We start from the raw sequence: 20,354 nt of genomic DNA on the forward strand, positions 1-20,354 counted from the left end.
GGGGGAGCCTGGTGGGCTGCCGTCTATGGGGTCACACAGACTCGGACACAACTGAAGTGACTCAGCAGCAGCAGCAGATCTCGATTGCTTACCTGATACCTAGTAGGAGCTCCAGAAATATTTGCTAAATGAATAAATGAAGAAAGCCTTCTTACATATACTAGACACTCTCATTTCAATGGAAAGTTAATATATCTGAACAAAGGTCTTAGACAAAGGCTTTCACTCTTTTAAAATATAAAGGAGAAACGGTGCTATATGCATGTGTGAATTTTTAAGAAGTATTTAATTAGAATACAACCTGCTTAAAATGGCCCATGATTTGGGGGAATAGATTCTTATTCCTGATTTCTTGATAGATCTAATGAGCAGACACATATTAATGAGAAAGGAGGACGTTTGTGGATAGGATATAATGCTTTGTCCTGATAAAATTACCTTTAGGTGCCCTAAAAGAAAATCACAGAAGCTGTCCTACAATGAATGGATGGTTTACCGCCCTACCTGTGTTTAAAAATTAGAGACGATAATAGATTTCTCTAGGTTCCTTTTCAACCTTGATTTCTATAAAAATAAATAATACATCCATCTTGCAACAACTTTTATAAAGCAAAATAATATTTTCTTAAAACTGTTTTATTGTAACGTCATGGTTAGGGCTAAGATACTGCTAAGAAGTATTTCAAGTGTCTGTATGCTAGCAGAAGGTAGAAAGCTATAGATTAAAAGGATTTATAACCTCTCAGATTCTCTCCAATATTTACTGCCTATAGATTTAGTCTCTTGTTCAATTATACGCCCCTGCTTCTTTATTTTTCAATAGCATTTTAAAAAAATTGGAGTAGAGTTGCTTTCCAATGTTGTGCTAGTTTCTGCTGTACAGCAAAGTCAATCAGTCCCATGTGCAAGTATATCCCCTCTTCCTCAGATTTCCTTCCACACCCCTGCTTCTGAGTAAGCCACACAGTGGGCTGGCCCTGTGAACCAGTCTCTTACCTCCAGAAAGCCATTCTCAACCTTCGGTGGTTCACTGCAAGACACAGGGTGGCATGTGGGTATGGGGCTGCTCCACTGCCCTGTGGCTTCGCAGGCACTCTTCTTCTCCCCTTTGATGTAGAAGCCCCTGTTGCAGCTATAAGCCACCATGGCTCCAAAACTGTAGTTTGATCCAATTGCATAGCCATTCATGATTCTGGGCGGCTCCCCACAGCGCACGGGGATGCACTGGATGGACATGGGGGAAGGGCTCCACTGCCCACCTCGCAGACACTCAATCTTTGCTGAGGTATTCAGTACAAAACCCTCCATGCACTTGAAGCTCACAACTGAGCCTGCTGCAAATTTTGCTTTGCTCACAGATTCCAAGATGCTGTAGGAAACAGCAGGGGGTTTTTCACAGAAATGAGCTATACAGCGGGGCATGGCCTGACCTTCCGGAGGAACCCACTTGCCCTGGGCATTGCAGAGGAGCTGGGAGTTGTCTGCCAGGCTGTAGCCGTCTGAGCAATAGTAGAACGCAATGTCTCCAAACAGCCGATGGGCAGTCTCTGGGGAGGCGTGCTCCACGCTGGGCGGCTCGTCACAGGAGACGGCCAGACATTGCTGGTCACTTCTGCTCCACTTGCCACTGGCCAGGCACTCAATAGTGTCAGGACCAGCAAGGGTGTAGCTATGAGATTGGGGAGAAAGAAACAGTAACTAAAGTATATTTGAGAAAAGGTATTTGCATCTTCTTATTCTGTTTTTATTTTTGATCTTTCCAACAATAACTTTACTGCAGGGAGCCGGCGTGAGGACCTCCACCCGTGGCAAAGGTCATGAGGAAGAAGGCTTGACATACGCAAAGGCGGGATCGAGCCTCAGGAGTCCCCCTGGAAATTCTTGAGGATCTACCCCCAAAAACCAGAGTCTGCCTACTTTACTGCTTTGTGCTCTTACCTCTGACTTTACTGGGGGCTGTCCCCCACCACCATCTCGCTCTCTCTGATAAAGAGTTAACTTACAGCTCCAGTTAATAAGTTCCTGGGCATTAGGAGTGTTTAAATCCAAACCCCTCAGATAGCTCTCTAACTGGCCTGGCAAGTTTACCCGGACTCCTACAGCTATGCATACGATTGTTTACAGTCTCTCAGCCTTAAGAGGCACGGGAAGCTTAAGATATTCAAATAGCTTAGAGCCTCTCAGAGAGTTAGAAACTGTCAGAATAAAACTAGTAAAAGCCAATGCTTGCTGCCAAGTTTCCACATCCCCTGTATTGTATCCTTGAATGTGTATTGATTAATATAGTTGGTATGTAGAAAAAATAAGTAGTGGCCTTGGTGCTAGCAACTTTAGACCTTTAAGGTAATAAATTCTTTCTTTTGTTGTAAACCCACTGCACCTCTGCCCTATAGAATGCAACTTTATCTAACACCTTTGGAGGATGGTGCCAAACCTTAAAATAATCACTCTTAGAGAAAATAAGTCTTAAGGTTGACAAACCTTTGTCAAGAGTCAAAAAATGTTAATAGGCCTTCTGGCCAGAAAATGATGTAAATCACCTAAACCATTTGTATACGATAAATTTGCAGGAAAGAAACCCTGGTTTTGATAAGGATCAAAGACTGCTGACTTTGCATGGTTTCACGCCCCCTATTATCCTCTATGTACAACTTATGGTATAAAAGCCCCTGTTGAAAATAAAGCTACAGGCCTTGCTCACCGAAGCTTGGTCTCCCCATGTCATTCCTTCTTTTCACATTCCGGCTGAGTCTCCATCTGGAGCGCGGAGGTCCCCTGCGACCATTTATTTGCCTGGGCTTCTAAGACCCACTCAAGAAGGTGCCTAAGGTGGGGCACCTTCCGCTATTCGAGAGGATGCCTGCGGCCTCCGTGGTCAGAGCTAACCTGATATTACAGGTTATATTGATTTTTGGCGTAAACCAAGCTACTCAGCCTCTTTTCTCCGCTGAATTTTCCTACTGAGCTATCCTCATTCTATTACTCTTTATATCTCTAATTAATATTTAAATAAAGCTATTGTATCCAGTGAACTCCCTGAAGCCGTCTCCCCTTCAAATACCCTGGATCAGCTGGGGCTGGACCTCGGCACTTTACTTTTATTCTTTATCCTTTACAACAGTATTTACTGTTTGAATTTGAGCTTATTGACCAAATCATCTTCACTTAAGATACACATCTTGGTAATAATACTAGGGCTTGTTCAGAAAGGGAAGTGGATTTTTGCTATTTAAGAAACTCTAAAAATTGTTATACATTTTCTTACAAATAAAAATGAGGAATAAGTTATGGTTCTGTTTGACTCAACTTAGTTGGAACTTCATCTGTCTACAGATAGTTTCAGTTTCTGAACTTGATCATCAGTCTTAAAAGCTCTGATAAACCATAGGTAGCCTCTATGTAACTCTTAGTTATTCTCTTACTTATAATCAATGAACTTTAAAGGAGAGATTATAATTTCAGTCTCCAATGTTTCCTAAGGCCTTAACCACACTGTTAGCATTAAAAGCTGTGTCTGAATATGGCTATTTGACCAAGACAAACACATTTAGCTTAATAACTCTCAGTCTTTTTTACGTACAAGGCTTTTCACCATATATGATGGTAGATTGATGATTTACAAAAATCTTAAATTATTCTCAAGTACTCTCTCAATGAAGTAGAACACAATATTAGGATATGCAAAATTAGAATAATTATACTCTGACTTTCATTTTCACTTTCTTACTGAAGAGAAAGAGGATGAGGAGATTGAAAGGAATGCCTAACATCTGATCGGTCCGTCGTTCTGATACTAATGAAGGGTAAGGGGACTGAAATAATTTGGTAGCAATTGAACTCTGCTAAGAAATACTGATTTCTTCATTTTACAGTGATGGTTCAGAAGGCTACACAATCTGCTGAGAATCACACAGATGCAAGCAGCAGAATTAGGGTCTGATTTTGGTTTCCTGAATTCTAACACTTTTGTCTTCTCTCTCTTCTTCTCTCCTTAAAATGAGATCAGTTACATCACAGACGGTGGGTATCCTGTGGAAACCGTATGTCAGTGTTATTAGTACTAATTATTTGACCGACTCTTCAGCAGATTCTTAAATCATCCGTTACTTAACATCTCCAATTTCACTTATGATAGAAAGGGTGGAATTTCTTTATCTTTGTTGGTAAGATTTATGAAATCTATAGAAAACAGAGATCAGGTAAAAAATGATCGAGAAACATAAGAGATGTTTGTAACCTCCCTACTTATAATAATCATATATTATGCTGTGGGTAGAAATGGTCCCAAAGCAAACACTCATAGCTGTACTCAATAGCTAAGGAGTCTCCAGTTGGGGTCTGCGGGAGCTCAATGTTGTGGATTAGCTCAGTTCTTTGTATAAGAATCTGAACTTCATAAACTGTTAGATGGCTTCCATCTTAAAGGGTCTGGGAAGATATACAAAGACAGTATATTAAAAGTTTAATTTTATTATTAAAAATCCATTGTCCAAGGTCTGAGTTCCTAGCTTCAGCTATTACTGTGTAGAATGTGCTCCATTTGTAGACATTCTCAATGTTTTATATTTTTATAGCACAAATTTACATCCTTGGAACACTCTGAACCATGTATCATCATTTTTACAAGGTCCTTTAATGCTGCTACTATATTTCATTGACTGAAGTTTACAGCCATCACCTGAGACATCCCTGATTTATGAGGATCCATTGTGCCATCTATAAACTGCTTCCTTTATGTCATGAGACTAGCTGCTTTGAGGCAGAAGCCTCTACCTCCAGAACCTTCCTTATTCCTCAAAGCCTCTTAAGGACACAAAAACGGTGCTTTGTAATCTGGCAGCATGTTGTTAGGCCTCTGACCTCTGATCTGCTGGAAAATCTCCACTAACTACTCTTTCCTAATGGGAAAATCACAGCAAAAAAGCACTTTGTAATGTAGTGGGAGAGTACCACTAAATACTTGTATTTTGAACAAATGAACTTAAAGAATACATTTTTGATACTATCCATACTTTCCTAGAATGGACACCATCCCTTTGTCTTGACTTTTCTTTATCACGCTCCATCAACATTTAGTCCTTCATTGGACAATGTGGATGCTATGTGCTAGAATCCCTTCCCCTAGCGCACAAGGCAATGCCAGTGCCTGTACTTGTTTACACATCCGTGTCCCAGACGAAACAGCTTTTGAGAGGAGTCATGAAGAAAGCAGGAAAGGATGAAAAGCAACAGGAGCAAAGAAATGGGAGTGTGGCATAGCTGAGGCCTTCTGCGGACTTACAAACAGGAACAGCTTATGAACATCTGGAAAAGGAAGCAGTGGTCACTAGGATCTCGTGTGTTTTTTGACAACTTCTGATGGCTAATGAGTGAAAGTGTGGCAGGCATAAAGGAACTGGAAACTGTTTTTGACAGTTGCTCTGACAAGGTGTCTCATAAGATTTTAGCTGACAAAATGCTGCTGGAACAGAAAGATATTTAAGTGGTTTATTAACTGGATGACCCAAAGAGTACTGGTTAACAGAAGTAAGCTAGCTGGGCATTTCCTATCTTGTGAATGCCACAAAACTCTGTCCTTAGCCCACTGGTTTGTAAACATACATAAGTGTAGGGTGAAGGATGAGGGTTTTAATAATCCAGTTCAGTGTTTCTAATCTTACAAGGTAATATTTAACAAAGATAAAATAGAGGTCCTGTATATAGATAACAAAGAAAAACTGCATGGAGGGAAACCCGGCTTAGTGGCAGCCCATGTAAAAGACTTTAGTTTCATCAAACGAATTGAGTGAGTCAATGGTGGCAGCCTTAAAAGGGTTACTGTATCTCTAGAATACAGTTTATTTAACTTATATGCAGAGTACATCATGAGAAACGCTGGACTGGAAGAAACACAAGCTGGAATCAAGATTGCCAGGAGAAATATCAATAACCTCAGATATGCAGATGACACCACCCTTATGGCAGAAAGTGAAGAGGAACTCAAAAGCCTCTTGATGAAAGTGAAAGTGGAGAGTGAAGAAGCTGGCTTAAAGCTCAACATTCAGAAAACGAAGATCATGGCATCCGGTCCCATCACTTCATGGGAAATAGATGGGGAAACAGTGGAAACAGTGTCAGACTTTATTCTTTTGGGCTCCAAAATCACTACAGATGGTGACTGCAGCCATGAAATTAAAAGACGCTTACTCCTTGGAAGGAAAGTTATGACCAACCTAGATAGCATATTCAAAAGCAAAGACATTACTTTGCCAACAAAGGTTCGTCTAGTCAAGGCTATGGTTTTTCCTGTAGTCATGTATGGATGTGAGAGTTGGACTATGAAGAAGGCTGAGCGCCGAAGAATTGATGCTTTTGAACTGTGGTGTTGGAGAAGACTCTTGAGAGTCCCTTGGACTGCAAGGAGATCCAACCAGTCCATTCTGAAGGAGATCAGCCCTGGGATTTCTTTGGAAGGAATGATGCTATAGCTGAAACTCCAGTACTTTGGCCACCTCACGTGAAGGGTTGACTCACTGGAAAAGAGTCTGATGCTGGGAGGGATTGGGGGCAGGAGGAGAAGGGGACGACAGAGGCTGAGATGGCTGGATGGCATCACTGACTCGATGGACGTGAGTCTCAGTGAACTCCGGGAGTTGGTGATGGACAGGGAGGCCTGGCATGCTGCGATTCATGGGGTTGCAAAGAGTCGGACACGACTGAGCGACTGATCTGATGTGATCTGTATCTCTAGAAACTCATTTATTCAGAAAGAGAAGAGGAGAGATGAAATAAACAGTTATGTTTTAAGTACCATGCTCCAGTCCCTAAATTTAGTGGTTTTTTTTTTTTGCTGTTGTAGTTATGTTCTAATATGCATGTGTCAGTGTAGATTCAGCTCTGGGTATCACAGTTCAAAAATGGCTATAGGCCTATTGGAATAGGCTCAGAGGACTCTGAGAGTGAACAGACTTGGAATCACTTTCATTTATGAGAAAGAGAAAGGCAGATTTGAGGTTGAACTGGCTGAAATGTCTGTCTCCCAACATCTTCACTTCCAATGCTGCGAGCCTGACATCTTAACCAGAGTGTAGGATCTTTTTTTTTTTTTTTTTTTTTTTAAGTCATGGGAATGTATGAAGGGCTGGGATCCCTTTCTGAAACCTCTCAATTAGCTCCAATGATCCATTTGTAGGAGAACCTGGGGACCAAGCCATCAAAACTTGAATGGCTGGCATTTCAGAGAAGCAGAGAAATTTATACTGAATAACTTCAAAAGGTGGAAATAAAGCCAGTGCTTTAGACTAGATAAAATATTCAATGAAGATGAGGTCAGGAGCTTATTAAAAATAACTGTCTTCTAAGATACATCAGTTAGTCTTTTAAGATGCTAAAGAAGCATATGTTCTCTGAACGACAAAAAGAGGAATTAACTTGTAGTTACTGCCTAGATAGAACTATAACCGGTCTTTGATCAAACTGCCACATCATTCCATTATGTTAGAAATCTAAACGAGTGCTCAGCTTTCTGGAGGACATAGTTAACCCGCTTATGTAAAAGAATCATTTAAAAATTATGAAGTTTTATACTGATGGTAAGATATGGCCTATAAATGTTGGCTACCAAAACAGGAAAAATTGGAATTGGTAAAAATCTAAAACGTTGAAATATTTAATTTTATTCTGTGTGACATTTTGTAGTCTCATTCAAAAAAACAATGGGGACACCCTTGAAGTCTGTTATTTAAAACCAGACCATATATATTTTAAAACAACGAAAAATTTCTGTAATTCCTAAGAAAACTGTCCCACTGATATTATAGTGATGCCATAGAAGGAACATTTTAGGATGAACTGGCTGTAATGCATTATCATACTTCTGGAATGATTAAAAAAAATCCTTTGAAAATGGGCAGAGTAATCTCCAGATGCAATTTTCAGTGGTTTGATTCATGGCATGAACACTTACTAATGGGCCTGGGCAGCTTTATGAGACGACTTTATGAGTGGGTTATTAGCTCTTCTCTTAAGAAGTCTTAAAAGAGCAGCATACAGGATATTTAAAAAGCTGCAATATAATAAGATCAGCAGAAAGTATAAATCTGTATCAGTAAGTAATTCTGTTTTCAATTGAAAAATATTATAAAAACGTTATTGTAGTATATACAGCAATCGCATTTTAAAAGTCTCTATTTGAGAAGACTCAAAAAGGAAACATTCTATCAGGATGTTAGGTTGTCAATAATCCTTCCTTCCTGTTGAATTTCTTACCAAGAGAAAATATGTAAGGATGAAAAGGAAAATGGGAAATAAGTGATCATTCTGTAAGTTGGGGCAGAAAGCTAAAAACCTCCAGTGTACTGTTTTAATAAAAGATGGATTTGGAAGGCCAATTTCAGGGCAGGAGACAGAAATGAGACATTTCTTTTCTCCCATTCATCTTACTACTCTAGGCTCCTAAAGTCTCTGCTCTTCCATCCTTATCTTGAGAGGGTATTGGCCCTTCTTAATCCAAGGAAAGGCTCATGCAAAGCACAACACTGGTATAAGACGACAAAAACACTGAGACCAAAGCAAGAAGCTGTGTATGTGCACCCGGTAAGCAGGAGAGGGGAGCTCACACACTGTGCAGGGCAGTGGCCTGCGTTAGGTAGCCCAAGGGAGAAGAGGAAGCTGAGAGGGTTAGAGAGGGAAACAGGTTCTCATCAGGCCAACAGCACTTTAGGAAACAGGAGGAGATGACAGTACACGAAAGCCATTACACAAAAGCCGTGACATAAGCACAGTGATTCTATCCTGTAACAGACACAGTGCATGTTCTATGCACTTTCCCTTGTGGGGGAAGAGATGGAAAAGAAGTGAAGCGATAAGGACAAGCACTGACTTCTTGTTCTGGCTGTAATATAGTCTGAAAACTGCCTCTATGCAATACTTAATGAAATACAACAAAAATTATTTTAAATGCATAGCTAAGCTGACAACAAATGTGCCAGAAATGAAGAGGAAATTAAAAACAGAAAAGTCTGTGAATAAATGCTATGGTTGCCCTTGGGTTGGACAGGAAAGGGAAGTAAGGGCAGTACATATAACCTTGGGGTTGAAGTAGAGAGTAATAGCTGAGTCTCTGGCATGATTCCATGTCCTGGAAGGACATTCAGTGAAAGGATATTCACTAGAAAATTTGCACCTTGAGGCCCAGTGATGTGACAAGTGAGATCCCTGCACTTGCTAGGAATCTGGTTAGAAAAACAAAGTTCCAGCTAAGGTAGCAGAACCCAGGGGTGCATCTCATGTGGATTTGAGGATAGGATTTATACCAATCGGGCTTCCCTGATAGTTCAGTTGGTAAAGAATGGGCCTGCAAAACAGGAGACCCCAGTTCGATTCCAGGGTCGGGAAAATTCGCTGGAGAAGGGTTAGGCTACCCACTCCAGTATTCTTGGGCTTCCCTTGTGGCTCAGCTGGTAAAGAATCTGCCCTCAATGCCGGAGACTTGGGTTTGATCCCTGGGTTGGGAAGATCCCCTGGAGAAGGGAAAGGCTACCACTCCAGCCTTCTGGCCTAGAGAATTCCATGGACTATATAGTTCCTGGGGTCACAAAGAGTCAGACACGACTGAGAGACTTTATACCAATCATTTTGTATGGAAAGCCTTCAAACTGATAAATAAACGTAAAATTGGGTTTTGGTTGGTGATATTCTTGGGGTATGTAGTAGAAAAAATAGTCCATATACTCAGATCATTAAAGAACTATCATAGATAAAACAAGCCCCAATACCATAAGGATACAATATAAAATTATAAAACACATGCATATTTTTCGTCATGAATGGGTCAGTAGACAAACAGCAAGATGAGGGCACCAATAAATTGAGATAATAGAAAAAGTGGTCTAGAATTTAAAACATAATATGAAATAAATATGTTCAAATAATTAAAGACAAAAGCCTCAAAATTCTATTTAAAAAGAAAAGACTATGTAAAAAGACACTTGAAAAATAAAGAGTAAGTTTAAAAAGAAAAATACAGAAAATGAAACTTTAAAAAAATAGACACACTTCAAAAGCAGATTATAGACAGCAGAAAGAAAAACTGGTGAACTGGAAGATATAAATTAGGAAATTACCCAAATGCAACTCAAGTGTTTAAAGATATGGAAAATGTGACAGATAAATGAACATGTAAAACAGAAATAAAAGCGATAGCATATATCTAATAAAACTAATATATATCTAGAAATAGAGAAAAGTGAACTTGAAGAAGAGAGAATATCCGAAGTGAAAAAGAGTTTATTCTAAAACTGGTGAAAGATACAAATCCTCAGATGTAAGAAGTACAGTGAGCCCTGAACAAGATGAACGACAATCAACGCAGCTTTAGTCATAACATAGAGAACCACCAAAACAAAAAGACAAAAAAAAAAAAAAAAAATCCAAGGGAAAACACACTGTGTGTAAAGGAACAACTCAACCATTTCCTCAACCTCAGCACTACCGACATTTTGGACCAGACAAGTCTTTCTTGTGGGGGTCTGTCTTATGCATTGTAGTATGTCTTAGCAGCATCCCCAGAGTATATCTGCTCACTGCTAATAGCATCTTTCTCTCAACTGGGACATCAAAACCATCTCCAGACCTTGTCTAATGCTCCTGAAGGGCAATATTGCCCCTGATTAAGGACCACTAATGGCATCCCACTCCAGTACGCTTGCCTAGAAAATCCCTTGGATGGAGGAGCCTGGTGGGCTGCAGTCCATGGGGTTGCTAAGAGTTGGACACGACTGGAGTGACTTAGCAGCAGCAGCAGCAAATTAGATTGATGGAATCTTCAACAGAAACGCTCAAAGTCATGGGACAATGGAATAACATCTTCAAAAATGTTTATGGAAGAAAACTATTAATGTAGACTTGTATACACAGCTGGGGGCTTCCCAGGTGGCACGAGTGGTAAAGAACATGCCTGCTGATGCAGGAGATGTAAGAGATGCAGGTTCGATCCCTGGGTAGGGAAGATCCCCTGGAGAAGAAAATGGCCACCCATTCCAGCGTTCTTGCCTGGAGACTCCCAAGGACAGAGGAGTCTGGTGAGCTGCAGTCCGTAGGTCGCAAAGGGTTGGACATGATTGAAGCAATCTGGCGTGCACACATGCATACCCAGCTAAATTATAATTCAAGAGCAAGGGTAAAATACTATTATTTTCAGACAAAGATTGTCTGAAGTACATGCCAAAAGAAGAATATAAAGGACGTACTTCAGGAAGAAGCATTAAACCCAAAAGGAAGGAGGGGGATGGAAAAAGCAATTTCCAGGACCCAATAATTCCAACTCTTAGTATGTAGGCCAGAGGTATACTTCCTTTTATGGACCAGGAAACCTGTACAAGGAAGTTTACATCAGCACCGTTGTGTCAGCAAATAAAGTGGAAATCAATTAACCCTCTACCAGTAGGGAAATGGGTAATTTAGAGATTGCTCATTCTTACAAGGAAATTAAAATGAATTCTGAAATTCAAATGAATTCTGTTGATTTACATGTATCAATAGTTATACATTAGGCTCAGCCTCTAAGTCGTGTCTCTTTTCAACCCCATGGATTATGGAGCATGCCAGGCTTGCCCATCCCTCATTATCTCCCAGAGGGTGCTCAAATTCATGCCCATTGAGTAGGTGATACTATCTAACCATCTCATTCTCTACCGCCCCCTTCTCTAATAGCTGTCAATCTTTCCCAGCATCAGGGATTTTTCCAATATATCAATAGAGATAAATATAAAAATATGCTATTAAATGAAAATCAAGCCTCAAAATGATACTCAGAATATGAAGCAACATACACAAAATTAAAATATTTATGAATATAAATGTTTTTGAGGACCTATATATATAGTACAGAAAAGATACACATTTACTTTGGAAAGTGTAGGTGGTGAGCATGGCTTCCAGTTATCTTTGTAATATTGTATGTCTTTTTATAAAAAGAAATCTGCAATAACTATGGCAAAAATTTAACATGCTGTTTTATGTCAGCAGTGGATACACAGGTAATTTTAATAGAGATTATTTAATTTGGCTCTGTGCTCTTTTATATATTTAAATGTTTCATTAGACATTTGCCCAGAAAAAAGGAATAAGACAGAAGCTCTCCAGTCTGGCCACCCTCGTGACACTCTAAAGATGAGTAAATGTATGTAAAGTGGCAAAACTGTTCTTCCTCGCATCAAGTTTTACTTTCAAAACCATGAAGCTATCTCTTAATAGCTATTAATATTTTCTTTCTTTTAGGAAAAAAACATGGGTGATAGTGATTTGTGACTGCATGTACTTTCTACTAATTTGGTTAAGATAGTTTCCCTTATATTATTAAAATGTCATCTCTTTACATAATGATAATGATGATAGGTGCATGCGTGCTCAGCGTGCTCCTGACTCTTGCAACCCCATGGACTGTAACTCACCAGGCTCCTGTGGCCACGGGATTTCCCAGGCAAGAATACTGGAGTGGGTTGCTATTTCCTTCTCCAGGGGATCTTCCCGATTCAGGGTGTAAACCCGCATCTCCTGCACTGCAGGTAGACTCTTTACCACTGAGCCAGCAGGGATGCCCAACAACAATACAGAAAATACTGATAAAGCCATAGCACTTCTTGCATATATAAAGCACTTTAATAAAAATGGCCTCATGCCCTTTAACAGCCATATCATTTAGGTGGACAGACTTGGTTTCCATCTTTCCAATGAGAAGAAAGCTCCCACAGAGTGTCTATTTGCTTAGAGCTGAAGGAGTCTGTATGATAATATGACCCCAACACCTTCTGTTTTAACTATAAAATGGGGATAATATTTCTTCGGCCAAAACCCCCTCTTTGCGGAAGGGAACACCTGAGATAATTCACAGATAATTCAGAGATAATTCCTCTGAAGAATGCAAAGCCCTCTACGAAGCCTGGGATTTATCATCATTTTCAATGTTATCTTTAGTTCGTCTTTTAATAAATCCTTTTTTTTCAATAATATATAGACCTAACATTAGGTGGATACAGAACTCTTCTTATGATACAAATGAATGATTTATACAGAAAAAAAGAAAATATGGGAATTTTTATAAGAGATGAACTTTAAAACTATATGTGAAGACAAAGTTCTAGTAGGAGATATAGTGAACTATTACCAGCATTTATCTTTGGGCAATTTAAAAAATATATTTTTATTTTCTAGTTTTATATAGTGGTAATAGGTTACTTTTGTAATCAGAAAAGAACCCAGAAGTAGTCAATATCTAGTTATTATTTGAAACATCCATATTTGAAAAGATTTCACAAACATTTAAGTGACTAATCTTATATAGTACTATGCAGTTCATTAGGAAGCAGTTTTTAAATGAGTCAATCCACAGGGGAGAGATGAGGCCATCAGAAGTTAACTTCTACAAGTTAACACAACATTGTAAATCAACTATATTTAATAAGTTTTGAAAAGCTAATTCCTACACTAACATTTTAATATTCAAGATTTATTTTTTCACTTGTTAAGTGTTAAGATCACTTAACAAATGTTAAATGATGTTAAAATGTTAAGATCTGGGATTTCTGTCAACTATTTGAGTATTTGACACTCAAGAGCTTTTTGCAAGAAAATGTTGTCTCCACCTTCTGGCGGCCTGTATTAGTGGGATGGTCTTTTTATCTAAGAGAAATGAACTTCAACAGTCATGTTCTAGAAACTGTGTCCTCTCTTCTAAAATCATAATAATGGCAGAGTTCATTGAGAGATTGTCTTCTGGCTAGTCCATGCCTTATATAATTTTATTCCTCACAATGGCCATAAGGAGTACGAACCTTTAATGAACTTGTAGAAGCAGCACAGAGAGGTTATAGCATTTTCCCAAGGCTACACAGTAAGCAAATGTCAGAACTGAGACACACATCCAGGAAATGGCAAGCCCTCTGCTGCCACTCGTTACAACTGTATGAAAAGTAACAGTAAATCTGGAGTGTGAACGCTATCAACTATCACTGCTAAAACATTTATTGAGGAAGCACAGGAAAAAACAAGCAATTAAATGCCAGATGATCTGGGATTTAATCATCCTTCAATTCTTTACTCCTTGCCTGAGACCTTAGGCTGATCACTGGCCCAGAGGGAACCTTTCCTTTCTCTGTGTCCTACATGGTTTTTGCGGGGATAAAATGAGACAAGGAGTAGGAAAGCACCTTTGTATACTGCTTCCTATTTGCTTACATCTCTACATGAAATGAGAGCAGTAAAAATGTAAAAGTCTGAACTTTAATTCATGCAGATGTGGCATCTTTGTGCTGTGACCTAAAGTCTTACCTTTGGTTTTGCAGGGGACAAGACACAAATGCTTATTTAAATGTGCTTTTGCCTCTATAACTAAAGTATCAAGATATTTTCCACTGCACTGCCCAATGTCCATTCTTCAAGGCCCAATTTGATAAATTACTTTAATTCCAGGAAAACACTATTTTTACAGGAGAATATGCTCCCTTTCTTACAAGAAAAGAATATCAAGCTCTCTCTGGGTTTGGCTGCCAGGAAATTTAATTTAGTGTTCAATGGGGTCCATCTGCAGTTGGGACCACCCTCTCCCAATAATCCTTTCCTTCCTCGGGTTTACTCACCCTTCTCTGCAAGCGTAAGTGACAGTGTTCCCGAAGGTGAAGTTACTCCCGGTGGTGAGAGCATCTTTGATGGCCGGCGGCTCTCCGCAGGAGACGAGATGGCAGGTAGGTGGCGCTCTATCCCAGCTGCCTGAGGCCGAGCATTCAATGACCGAAGGGCCCTGCAAACTACAGGAAAGAAAGGTGCCACTTCTTTCCCTGGCTATTGACTTACTGCTCTAGAGATGAACTAGGAAGGACTTAGGAGAGAACAGGGGCCACTTGGGAATTTTAACACATGAATTTTCTTTCTGTTTTATTGCTTTATATAAAAACAAAAATCTGAGTTTGGCTATAGATTCATTTAAAACTAGGAGTAGGCTAAAATAACACAGCAACAACCAGGGTATAAAATAAAATGGTTTAATGTGCTCATTGGTGATGTTGTCAAGTACTCCAAATCTTGGATTAGCGGATTACTTGGATGCTTGTAATACTTGGAGCAGTATTAGGCTGGTTAGGGTCCAGTGATAAGGGAGACAGACACCCAGGAAGTCAGAGTAATTCAAATCAAAGGGCACCGTCCTTGCCATGAGTCTGGGCATCTGAACAGTGTTGTTCATCACTCTGACCTCTGGTCTGCCTTTGAATTTAAAAACCTAGGAGCTCTTCAGCATGGTTTTACCTACCCTCACTTGCCAACCAGATTTTGATTGTACAACTCACTACATTTTCCATTCACTTGATCTGTTAGCCAAGTTTTTGATCACAGCCTGACTCTTTCACTTCTTTTTGAGCACACACACATGCACACACACACACACAACATTAATCAAATTAACCTCTTAACGGTATTAAAGACTCAGGCCCTTATCTTGACATGATTTTTTAACAATATTCTATGCAATGTTTTGTTTACCAAAAAAAAACCATCATCAAAGCATTTTATTAGGTGTTATGTTATGCTTCATAAACATTTTTTGCTTTCATGTTTAGTGTCTAAATGTTTATAGTATTGAACTGGAGCTTCTCAAAGTTAGATGGAATATTTCCCTGAGCATTTACTATAGGCTGAGCTTTAAGAAGCAAACATGTTTAAGAATATCTTTTACACTTAGAAGCTTGTATTTAAAGCCAGCCAATCAATGGCACCCTACTCCAGTACTCTTGCCTGGAAAATCCCATGGACGGAGGAGCCTGGTAGGCTGCAGTCCATGGGGTTGCTGGGAGTCGGACACAACTGAGCGACTTCACTTTCACTTTTCACTTTCATGCATTGGAGGAGGAAATGGCAACCCACTCCAGTGTTCTTGCCTGGAGAATCCCAGGGACGGGGGAGCCTGGTGGGCTGCCATCTCTGGGGTTGCACAGAGTTGGACACAACTGAAGCGACTTAGCAGCAGCAGCAGCAATCACATGGAAGTGAAACCCATTGAGTAAATAATGAGTAACAGGGTACCATAGGAAGCTGGACTGCTGTCTAGGACTGTACCTGTATCCATTATCACATGAATACGATGCAGTAGAAAGATAGGTAAGCCCACTCAAAATATAGTTCCCGTGATTTACATCTTCGGGGCTAGAACACTTGACCAGTTCACACACAGGAGGAGACTGACTCCAAGAACCACTAGCAAGACACGATGATTCTTTCTCACCCTCCAGAGTATATCCTTTATTACATCTAAAGAAGATAAAAGAAAATGACAGAATAGAATTCACTTTGCATAATTTCATCTGTGCCAAAAACTCCAAAAAGACTAAGAATTTATACATATTGCTAGAATATTTTTTTCCTACTCAAATAATGTTTTGAAAAAATTTTTTCAGTATTGAATACTATGCATTCTGCCCACAGGGACCCTGCTGGGTAATAAATAGAAGGATAGATTTTAAGCATTTGACTTGCCTCCAGTTTGTGTCATGGGTTAGCATCTGCCAACAGAAAGTTCACTCTTTAAAATTTAATTGAAGTATAGTTGGTTTACAATGTTGTGTCAATTTCTGCTGCACAGCACAGTAATTCAGTTTTTTGTATGTACACATTCAGTTATACATATAGATACATATATATATTCATATATATGTGGCTCAGATGGTAAAGAGTCTGCCTGCAGTGCAGGAGACCCGCGTTCAATCCCTGGGTCGGGAAGATCCCCTGGAGAAGGAATGGCAACCCGCTCCAGTATCCTTGCCTGGAAAACCCCATGGACAGAGGAGCATGGCAGGCTACTGTCTATGGGGTTGCAAAGAGTCAGACACAACTGAAGCGACTTCACTTTCACTTTTCACTTTCATATATTCTTTTCCATTATATTTATCATAGGATATTGAATACAGTTCCCTATGCTATACAGGAAGAACTTATTTATCCATTCTATATATAATAGTTTGCATCTGGCTAATCCCAAATTCTCAATCCTTCCCTCTTCTCCTCCCCTCCCCCTTGAAAAACCACACGCCTGTTCTCCATGTCTGTGAGTTGTTCCTGGCAAACAGAAAATCCCTGGTTTGATAATGGTCCTGTCTAAAATAAGTCCTTAAGATGCTATGAAAGAAGGCCCTACAAGCTAATGAATATTTTTGGTTATAAACTGGAGCTTTGGATCCAAGCCCAAATATAGAATTCAATTAATTCCATATTAATCTGAAAACATCCTCTGGGATTACTCTTTTTTTTTTTTTTTACCAGTATTCTTTCACTGTCAGCATGTTATCGACAACATCTACAATGCAGCGTTAATCTTAGACACTCACCTATATATTACTTTACTGCCATAGGTAAATGCAGATCCATCAACACCACCATTTTCTGGGAGAGCTGGTGCACCACAGGAAACAGCTTAAAGGAGGAAAACCAACAGGCATTACTTTTCTTAGCCAGTATGTGTAAAAGTCTCTTTAAGGGCAGCTCCAGGATTTTGGTCACATTTAAATATGAGCCTAGGGGCTTCCCTGGTGGTTCAGATTCTGCCTTCCAATGCAGGGAGTGTGGGTTTGATCCCTGGTCAGGGAGCTAAGATGTACATGCCTTGTGGCCAACCAGAACACGAACAATAGAAACAAAACTGGAACCAATTCAATAAAGACTTTAAAAATGGTCCACATCAAAAAAATCTTTACAAAAATAAATATCAGTCCAATATTGGGCTTTAAATATAAAAAATATTGGGACCACACTTGGCATTTCTCCACCCTGACTTTCTAGCATGGCTGTACACCATAAACATGGGGAATTTACTCAACATACCTTCACAATATGGTATCAGATGACTCCATTCTCCAGACTCCAAACATGTGATCCTGGCCGCCCCCACCAGCTGGTATCCTTCTTCACATGAAAATGTGACCTCGGCACCCACGGTGTAAGTTTCCCCAGAAGAGTGGCCATTTTCTGGATTTCCTGGAGTCTTGCATTTTATAGGTTCTTGAAAGAGAGAAAACAGTTTTTGTGGGTCAACAGGGTCTTTCACATAACCACATGAGGTCTCATAGCAAAAGAATTCCACTGCAGTTAAGGTACCAATTAAATCTTGAAGGGGGAAGAAAAAACTTCTGAAGGGAAAGGCATGAATTCCAAGGACACACCAGATGATTTAATAGGCATTTGAAAAACAGTATTTTGAAACAGCAATGAATAAGAAAAAGAAGCAAAATGTCTCTGTCCCCAAAGGAAACTGTTTAGGGAGGAATTCGTGGTGGTTCCAGGGCATGGCTCAGAAGGCCTTCAGCCCCTCCTCCCAACCTCATTTGTTGTTGTTCAGCCGCTCAGTCGTGTCCAACTCTTTGCAATCCCATGGATGCAGCACTCCAGGCCCCCCTGTCCTTCACCATCTCCTGGAACTTGCTCAAACTCATGTCCATTGAGTCAGTGATGCCATCCAACCATCTCGTCCTCTGCTGTCCCCTTCTCCTCCTGCCTTCAATCTTTCCCAGCATCAGGGTCTTTTCCAATGAAAAGACCACTTTTTAAGTGCAACTGACTTTCTCTCAAGGTGATATAAAGACAGCCACAAAGCATACTGAGGGGAAGTTCCCTGCCTCCCCTTTCAAACAGCTCCCAGATCAAAGTCTGCTATGTGCAAATCCAGGGTCAGCCACCCCTTCTAGGAAGGGGAATTACAGAAAGGGAGATTTAGGGCTAGAGCTGAATAATGGGACCAAAGGAAAACTGAAATTCTCAAAAAAGGGAGATATATACTGATTCAATCTTTCTGAAGATCTTTTGGGTTTTACATGGAACCCTCGCAAAAAGTAAATGCAATTATAAGACTCATTTTGAGAATTCCTCATTAAGTTCTAATTTTTCTAGTAGCTGCTTTCTCACAATTAGTATAGAAAAACATTGATGGGTTGAGTATTATCGACCTCATCACAAAATACAGGTAAAGCAAGTGGTAAGGCAGGATGTCTATTTTTTTTCCCCAATGATATAATTCTGTGTGGCTGAGGCAGAGGAAAGATTCTGAAAGTGAAGAGGTGATGGAAGTAACCTCTTTGCTCTGACTGAAGGCAGTAGAGGCCACCGCTTATATTTCTAGATCCACTCTATTATTCTTCTATTATGGAGACATTTCTTCAACAGTCAGGTGATAAAGTTGGCTCTCAGTTTTGTTTTTCAGAAATTGGGATCTATGGCCATACCACCCTGACTGCGCCCGATCTCGTCTGATCTCAGAAGCTAAGCAGGATCAGGTCTGGTTAGTACTTGGGTGCGAGAATTTGTGAAGTTAGGAAAAGCACGGTGATAGCTTAAAGCACCTCCAACTGTTGCTTGTGTATCTTTACACACTTTTTACTGAAGTATAAGTTGATTTACAATGTTGTGTTAGCTTCAGATGTACAACAAAATGATTCACTTATACATATATATCTATTCTTTTTCAGATTCTTTTCCATTACACATAATTATAGGATATTGAATATAGCTCCTTGTATTATACAGTAGGTCCTTTGATTATCTATTTTATTTATAGTGTATATATGCTAATCCTAAATTCCTAATTTATCCCTCCCTCCACTTTCCCCTTTGATAAGCATAAGTTTGTTTTCTATGCCTGTGAGTCTGCTTCTGTTTTGTAAAGAAGTTAAAGTGTATCATTTTTTTAGATTTCACATGTAAGTGATATCATGTGTTTGTCTTTCTCTGTTTAAAGTATCTTTTCAAAGATGATTTTTCTTCTTCCTAACCCCTTTGAAGTTGAAAATACTGTCTTATTTTTATATGACATACATTTAAACTATATACTTGAATTAAACAATTGAAATAGACTTCCCAATTACACATAGCCTAGTTACCTGCACAGTTTTTCCCATCTCCTGTGTAGGGCGGGATACATGAGCAGACGTAGGATCCATTTGTATTCAGGCAGGAGGCGTGCTCACTACAGTCTGACCCAACTGCACATTCATCAACATCTAAAACAGAGATGGTTTACAGGCCATAAGGCTGATGGATTTGTCTCATGGAGCAAACATTTGTTTTCACTTTTAAATCATCATGTATCACTTAATGCATCACACTATATATATTTTTCATGAAGTTTAGATGTAATAGTCATAATCACATTGCAGATCTACAATAAAAGCTATTTCCACAGTTTATAGGTGGATAAGTAGAAGAAAGAAAGAAAAAGATATTCTTATATTGGGCCTGGTAAAAATTTAAAACACGTTTGGCATGTCCAGGGACAGCTGCTTTGTCACTATGGCTTGCCCAGAGCTGACTAGGACGAGATGAAATTAACAAAGGCATGCCAC

At 39.6% G+C, this 20,354-nt stretch overlaps 1 protein-coding gene across 2 annotated transcripts in view; it reads right to left on the reverse strand.

Moving 5' to 3' along the window:
* SVEP1 (sushi, von Willebrand factor type A, EGF and pentraxin domain containing 1) overlaps positions 1-20,354 on the reverse strand; it is a 229,895-nt gene that overhangs the window by 37,159 nt on the left and 172,382 nt on the right. For both annotated transcript variants that reach the window (XM_055579296.1, XM_055579294.1), the window contains exons 32-37: positions 19,893-20,012; positions 17,845-18,021; positions 17,352-17,436; positions 16,087-16,278; positions 14,616-14,783; positions 997-1,669 (exon numbers count right to left, since the gene is read on the reverse strand). In XM_055579296.1, the coding sequence (XP_055435271.1) occupies positions 997-1,669; positions 14,616-14,783; positions 16,087-16,278; positions 17,352-17,436; positions 17,845-18,021; positions 19,893-20,012 (1,415 nt within the window). The remainder of the gene's footprint in view (positions 1-996; positions 1,670-14,615; positions 14,784-16,086; positions 16,279-17,351; positions 17,437-17,844; positions 18,022-19,892; positions 20,013-20,354) is intronic.

Source organism: Bubalus kerabau, chromosome 4 (assembly GCF_029407905.1).
Source record: "Bubalus kerabau isolate K-KA32 ecotype Philippines breed swamp buffalo chromosome 4, PCC_UOA_SB_1v2, whole genome shotgun sequence".
Taxonomy (NCBI): Eukaryota; Metazoa; Chordata; class Mammalia; order Artiodactyla; family Bovidae; genus Bubalus; species Bubalus kerabau.